The 7500-nt window shown below is 46.8% G+C and overlaps 3 protein-coding genes across 3 annotated transcripts in view; 2 read left to right on the top strand and 1 right to left on the bottom strand.

The window, feature by feature from the left end:
• Positions 1-3522, top strand: part of LOC134021638 (aminopeptidase N-like) — an 11801-nt gene extending 8279 nt beyond the window's left edge. Inside the window, exons 16-21 of the mRNA XM_062462667.1 lie at positions 169-260; positions 693-803; positions 1060-1227; positions 1642-1782; positions 1991-2072; positions 2372-3522. Coding sequence (XP_062318651.1) covers positions 169-260; positions 693-803; positions 1060-1227; positions 1642-1782; positions 1991-2072; positions 2372-2530 — 753 coding nt within the window. The 3' untranslated portion in view covers positions 2531-3522. The remainder of the gene's footprint in view (positions 1-168; positions 261-692; positions 804-1059; positions 1228-1641; positions 1783-1990; positions 2073-2371) is intronic.
• Positions 1-7500, bottom strand: part of det1 (DET1 partner of COP1 E3 ubiquitin ligase) — a 283926-nt gene that overhangs the window by 44201 nt on the left and 232225 nt on the right. The gene's annotated exons all lie outside the window — the stretch shown is intronic.
• The window catches only part of LOC134020686 (aminopeptidase Ey-like), a 5891-nt gene continuing 3552 nt past the window's right edge, over positions 5162-7500 (top strand). The window contains exons 1-4 of the mRNA XM_062460849.1: positions 5162-5739; positions 6278-6420; positions 6671-6810; positions 7242-7368. Of these exons, the coding sequence (XP_062316833.1) occupies positions 5204-5739; positions 6278-6420; positions 6671-6810; positions 7242-7368 (946 nt within the window). The 5' untranslated portion in view covers positions 5162-5203. The remainder of the gene's footprint in view (positions 5740-6277; positions 6421-6670; positions 6811-7241; positions 7369-7500) is intronic.

The raw sequence follows: 7500 nt of genomic DNA, 5'->3' as shown, positions 1-7500 counted from the left end.
GGGGGAGGGAGGTGGTGGTGGGTGAGAGAAAGAGAACACTTTTGAGAGAAAGAAGGATAAAGAGAAATAAAAGGAAGAGGAGGAGGAAAGGAGCAGCAACTGACTAAGATCGTACATCTTAATCTATATTTATCTTTATTGATCTATCTACATATTTTCTTCTTTTAGGCTTACCTGAACAAGCAGGTACGACCTCTGTTTCAACACTTCAAGACAATCACCGGGAACTGGACTTATGTTCCGAAAGGACATATGGACCAGTGAGTTTCATATCGCTGCTTGCACTTTCTCCTTGCCATGGTTCTGTTCCTTTATTCATTCAATCATTCATTTGCATCCCTCCATCTCTCCATCCCTCCCTGTCCCTCCATCCCTCCCTGTCCCTCCATCCCTCCATCCCTCCCTGTCCCTCCATCCCTCCCTGTCCCTCCATCCCTCCATCCCTCCCTGTCCCTCCATCCCTCCATCCCTCCATCCCTCCCTGTCCCTCCATCCCTCCATCCCTCCATCTCTCCATCCCTCCATCCCTCCCTGTCCCTCCATCCCTCCATCTCTCCATCCCTCCCTGTCCCTCCATCCCTCCATCTCTCCATCCCTCCCTGTCCCTCCATCTCTCCGTCCCTCCATCCCTCCATCTCTCCATCCCTCCATCCCTCCCTGTCCCTCCATCCCTCCCTCCTTGTCCCTCCCAGGTACAACCAGGTGAATGCCATCCGGACCGCCTGCAGCACTGGGGAGCAGGAGTGTGTGACTCTCACTTCAGGCTGGTACCAGCAGTGGATGAACAACCCTGAAAACAACCCGTGAGTTACAAACACAACACTGGCTACATGTCACAAGCTATTAACAATAAGAACCATGAGTTATGTTGTTTATGAGGTATTCTGTTGTTCACAAGAAGATGTGTCCACAATGGGAGATCTAGATTGTTTAATGAGGGAGTTCCAATTCTGTAAGAATTTAAGAATGTTCCAATCTTGGGATCCGTCATGTCGTTATCTGTCTGTTTCCTGTTTCCTGGCTAAATGAATAAAACGTTAAATGCTTTGTCGACGTCAGGATCCACCCCAACCTGCGCTCCACGGTGTACTGCAGCTCCATCGCAGCAGGGGGCGCTGCTGAGTGGGAGTTTGGCTGGAAGATGTTCGATAACGCCAGCATCGCAATCGAGGCTGACAAGCTTCGTGCCGCCCTGGCCTGTACCCAGAAACCCTGGCTCCTCAACAGGTGGGCTTTACGACAGCTCCACAAAGCGCCAGGGACCTGCTATACATGCCACATTGTTTATGAGGTTGGACTAAAGATGTGAAACTCCCCAACTTCCACCTGGACTAGCTTCCTCTCACTTGACCTAAGGCCACGCAAAGCTGCACTTAGCAGTCGATGACTGTTGTCCATGGACAAGCCAAGCTTGTGTATTTAGTATTTGAGATCAGGTTGTAGTGCTGTGTCTTAAACAGACTACACCTGCAACATTGTTTGTAATGTTGCACTTAAAACATGCAGCTGTTCTTGTTGTGTCCACAGTATTGTAGCTCAGATGGGATTGCTGCACTGTGGTTGAGTTATTGTTGTAGAACAAGGGTATCTAGGCCTGCTTCAGAAGAGCCTCGTTCTCACCCAGAGCCTGTTCTTCATCAGGTACCTGGAGTACACACTGGACGCCACCAAGATCCGCAAGCAGGACGCCACCTCCACCATTGTCTACATTGCTGGCAACGTGGTGGGCCAGTCGCTGGCCTGGGACTTCGTCAGAGCCAGATGGGAGTACATCTTTAATCAGTGAGTTACATCCCTCCACTCTCACCAACTTAAGGCTTCACAATCTATTTTTTGAAAACGATTCACATGGCGGAGCTGTGTTGGACGGGGCTGTGTGTCATGTATGAATGGCGCCTGGTGTTTTTATGATAACGTTTGTGGAGGTGCCTCAACGTGTAGCCTCGCCGTTGGGGTCAGTCTGAAGCCAGATGTGTGTCGCTCCCTGTAGGTATGGCGGTGGATCCTTCTCCTTCTCCAACCTCATCAACGGAGTGACCAAGAGGTTCTCAACCCACTTTGAGCTCCAACAGGTAACAGAGCCTCAGCGCGGGTCACCAACACCAGACAAATTCTTCTAGAAAATATCAGCAACTAATGATGATTTTCCAAGATCTATAATACCCTAGATCTATAATATATAATAAAATAAGTGCACTTACACTTTATTAATAAGGCGATACGCAAATAGTGCAAAGGAACGTACAGCAGAAACTCAAGGATCGCAAGTACATAGTTAATGCCATTATTTGAATGGCATGGTGAACCTCGATGCTATCTGAACCCCGGTGCAGCAGTAGAACAGCAGGTGATCCTTGATGTGTCTCCACAGCTCATGCAGTTCAAGGCTGATAACTCTGAGGTGGGCTTCGGCTCTGGCACGCTGGCGGTGGAACAGGCCATCGAGCGGACCAACGCCAACATCAAGTGGCTCACTGAGAACAAGAAGGCCGTCCAGGATTGGTTCAAAGCAGAGGCGGCCGCACCATGAAGGGACTCCATTGGTCATGTGGTGGACATTTTTTGAGAGAATCAATTGGATGTTTTCTCTTGCTGATATTTATTGAACGGCGTAACCATGACCCCAACATCCGTCTTTGATACACAAAACATCCGACAATAACACAAAAACACCTGGCTGTGATGGGATCAGAAGTAGCGCATGCCCAAACAGCTTCTTACAAGTTCTGATTTCCATACAGCTCTATCTAGCGTTCTAGAGTGGAACAGGAGAATCCAGCAGACACCAGCACTACCCAGCTGATGCCCCTGAACTCCAAAGAACATCCTTCAACACACCGTTTTATAGTACACAGTTCTCAAAAGTCGTTGGTCCATCCACCATCTGAAACAATCACAGTTGAAACAACAGTTCTTCAGAAGAAATGTCTCAAAGCTTTTTCCCTCCAGGTAATAAAACACCCAAGCTGGAGGTCTCAAGTCATGAGGTCACATCAACTCCAGGAGATCCCTTAGACTTCTTAGAAGTCCTTTCTAGTCTCAACCAGAATATAAGCAAAACAGTCGACCATTTGTCCTCCTGGAAACAACTGGTTCAACGTTCTCGATTGATCATTACAACTTTATGACCCTTTGAACTAAATCATCCCCCTCTCTTGTATACAGTAACAGCTGCTCAAACCTGTTTCTTAACCTTGGACCTAGAAGCTTTACAAATCAAATCTTAAACCACATGAATTTTATACACAACCTAAAGTTCCACATCAGTCATCTATTTGAAATGTTAATCTTGTTGTGTATTTATAGTTTGGAGAGTTTTCCCAATGCTCGTGTTTCTGGCGGTTTGTGTTTTTGTTTGTTTGTCACCAATATTAAAGGAGATTTTTTTATTTACCATCATGCTCTAAATTGATCATAAGTTATCAGTGTACATTTTTGAGTTGAAAAAATTGTGTGTTCATTTCGTTTTTCTGCTTTTATTTTCTCCTGCAAATAACTGATGTTGCTTTCATTGTTTGCTTCATGGTAACTGTTTTGTAAATCTTTTATGAAAATAATTCATATTAAAAATAATAGACTTTTATTTTGCGCAGCTGCAGTCCTGTGTGTTCTCTTCATCTTGTCAATTCTGGTCTGTGGAAATTTATTCCACAGACCAGAATTGACAGGCCTTACTGACAACCCTTTCATAATAAAGGCCCTTACTGACGACCCTTTCATAATAAAGGCCCTTATTGACAACCCATTGACAATAACGACCCTTTCTAACAACACATTGATAATAACGACCCTTTCTAACCACACTTTCATAACAAACACCAGGATGACATGAAGCTGATTAAGTGTGTTTGTTCTGTTCCCTGCCCAGGGGTGCCACCCCTACCATGCGATCGGCTATTTGCTGACAGTCTTGCCCATATGCATGAATACTGGCCAATGAAAAAAAATCTAAAATATGAGGGGCGGGAGTTCAGGCTGAGCGGCATGTTCAACAACCACACTGGAGAAGCATGAGAGAAGACGCTGTGATGATACTAACTTCGATTTTTCCATGTGTGCTGGGAGATATTCGTAAGGATATAAACATTCAGAAACTAAACATGAGCTAGAAATTTTTATTACGTTATTCAACACCATGCAGCCCCTTTACTTTCGGTGTATGGAATACAGTTCGTATTCAAAAAATAGCCTGATGTAAAGTCTCTACAGACTGTAGCTTGCTTTGCTAAATAGCATGCTAGCTAGCAAGCATTCACGATATGTGAGACATTTTATTTTATATGATGTTAAATACCCATGCCATTTGTCTGTAAGTGTTTCACATGATAATTGGTTTGTAGAGTAGTTACCATAAGTAACGCAATGCATTGTATTGTTATTCTGCCAAGCTTACTGTATTAAGTGGAAATCATGGTCCTGGGCTCATCAAGGAATCTATAAATAATGGTAAAATTACTGAATAAATGGTTCTAAATGTATGAGTAGGCCTACAAATAATAAATCTGTAATTTCAAGTTTGCAGTTAGAATGTTTCTGACGTGTATGACTGGTAGAACTTACGGAATCCATCGAAGAAACTGTAGACTGATTTCTAGACTGTTGAAAATTATTATAAATACATTAGAATAGTAATAATTTGCAATAGGGAAATCCCATATGCGGGATGCTCAATTTAGATTAAGGATGTGACCATTTACTAACAACTACACACAGGAGGAAAATGTTAATAGAACATTCTTAGTTTATTGAGATATAACACGCAGTGTTTCATTACCTACAACAAAAAGGGTAGATAAAAAAATGTGAACTTGAGTCTCGATATGTGGTTGATGGCCACCCTGCGCTGAGGCTGTGCCCCTTCCTGGCCACCCTGCTCTGAGGCTGTGCCCCTGCCTGGCCACCCTGTTCAAAATGTTCCAGACACGCCCCTGTCCCTGCCTCCTGACCTGCGACAGGTGATGTGATTTCTCTCTCGCAGCCATGTTCACGGATGAACCCGTAAAGGTGTCTGTCGTTATCAGAACAATGAAATATTATTGCGTTAATTCTTCACCGTTATCAGCTGTAGCTGATTGCGTGTCTTCAGTCTCCCCACCTCTAAAGACTGTTCTAATAGATCACCCATTCTTCCTTCAGAGAGCGGTGTAGAGTGCGGTGCTTGGCACTGTTGGGTCAGTCCTCAGACAGTGTGCTGTGCTCAGACATGGGGAAAGACTGTAGAGTCAGTAAGCTGTGTGTCACCTGCGTGGTGCTGGCGGTTATCTCCGTGGCAACTATCGTTACGCTGTGGACGATTGCCTTGACATCCGGTGGTGGCGAGGACGTCACCAGCCCATGGGACCAGTACCGCCTCCCCAAGACCCTGGTACCAGAGCACTACAACGTCTCCCTGTGGCCTCGGCTCACCAAGGACTCAGCGGGGCTGTACATATTCACAGGGAAGTCACTGGTGGTGTTCACCTGTGTGGAGGAGACTGACCTGATCCTCATCCACTCCAACAAGCTGAACTACACGCTGGTGGACGGCCAGCCGGCCACACTCAGCGCTGTGGGAGGATCAGCGGCCCCCACCATCAAGAGTTCCCGTCTGCAGACCACCACCCAGTACCTGGTGCTGCAGCTCAGTGGCAAGCTGACCAAGGGAACGTCCTACCAGCTGGACACAGAGTTCCAAGGGGAGCTTGCCGACGACTTGGCAGGCTTCTACAGGAGCGAGTACAATGAGGACGGAGAGAGGAAGTAGGTCCTTAATGTCATGTGTTCACTTAGGGGAGGGTTTTTATTCAAAGCGACCTTTAACCACCATACATGCTGTACAGCTTCTTTTTTATTATTACTTTGATCGCAAACTGTGGCTAGGAAGATGTGATTAAATGATTGCATAATACATGCTTGCTGGCGCTAATCCACTGTATACATAAGCAGGTATGACACAGCTAATTTCTCAAATGAGGAAGCGTATTTTTTCTCACAGAAAGAGGATGTGAACTCACTAGAGTGACCTTATACATAAATTAAAATGCCACCCAAATGTTTATGTTCAAATGGCAACACAGTATATCATGTTAATCTCCAGGGGTTGGCAAATGAAAGCTAAACTGAATGTTTGCAGGTGAAAAAACACTGGTATGTCCCTTAACTTCACTACTTAGGTCCAAACATTAGACTAATACTCTGTCTCCTACAGGGTTATAGACTAATACTTTGTCTCCTACAGGGTTATAGACTAATACTTTGTCTCCTACAGGGTTATAGACTAATAATCTGTCTCCTACAGGATTGTCGCCACGTCACAGATGCATCCGACACACGCCAGGAAAACCTTCCCCTGCTTTGACGAGCCGGCCATGAAGGCAGTGTTCCACATCACTCTCATCCACCCACCAGGCACCGTCGCTCTGTCCAATGGAAAAGAACACCGTCAGTGGATATGACTATACGATAATGTAGTCGTTTATCAGACAGCAAAGCAACGTGCAGGTGGTATATATATATATATATATATAAATACCACCTGCAACCTCTTGATCAAATGTTCTACCGCTGAGCTCCATCTGTTTTGAGCACATTTTAGTGTATGGGCTTTACAAGGTCCTTTAGATGAAAAAGTCTCCAGCCTCTGTCTGACACGTGCTGCACATCATCATCCTCTGCTTCTGTCCTTGTTCAGAGGTCATCAACGTGACTGTGATGGGCTGTGACATCGCCACCCAGACCAGCTTTGAGCCCACCGAGAGGATGTCCACCTACCTGCTGGCTCTCATAATCAGTGACTTCTCCTTCCTCAGCTCTCAGGAGGGGGACGTCCAGGTAAGTACAGCTCAAACGTTATCTTTAGTTATTGTAGTCACAGTGGCCTTGGGTGGAGTAAAGATCCCAGCCCTTTGTATGGGGGTGGTGTGTGTGGGGTGTGGTCTGGGGGTGGGGTCTGGGGGTGGTGTGTGGGGGTGGGGTGTGGTCTGGGGGTGGGGTCTGGGGGTGGTGTGTGGGGGTGGGGTGTGGTCTGGGGGTGGGGTCTGGGGGTGGGGTGTGGGGGTGGGGTGTGGTCTGGGGGTGGGGTCTGGGGGTGGTGTGTGGGGGTGGGGTGTGGTCTGGGGGTGGGGTCTGGGGGTGGTGTGTGGGGGTGGGGTGTGGTCTGGGGGTGTGGTCTGGGGGTGGTGTGTGGGGGTGGGGTGTGGTCTGGGGGTGGGGTCTGGGGGTGGGCGTGTGTGTACTTGGACTGAACCGCCTGTTTGTGACAGATCCGTATCTGGGCTCGGAGGAGCACCATTGCTGGAGGTCAGGGGTCATATGCCCTCAACCTGACTGGACCAGTCCTCAGTTTCTTTGAGGAGTATTACAACATCACCTACCCTCTCTCAAAGTCAGGTGAGCCCTTCTAAACCATCCTGGGTGTCACTTCAAACGCACCCTAACAGATGTTGTTGATTGTAGATGTGGGTCGGTTGGGACAGGGCTAATCATGTCTGATGTGATATTATCTATCTACAATTGGAGACG

The sequence above is a fragment of the Osmerus eperlanus genome, chromosome 5 (genome assembly GCF_963692335.1).
Source record: "Osmerus eperlanus chromosome 5, fOsmEpe2.1, whole genome shotgun sequence".
Lineage (NCBI taxonomy): Eukaryota > Metazoa > Chordata > Actinopteri > Osmeriformes > Osmeridae > Osmerus > Osmerus eperlanus.
Note: the sequence above shows the minus strand (reverse complement) of the source record. Positions and strands in the feature narration are given on the sequence as shown.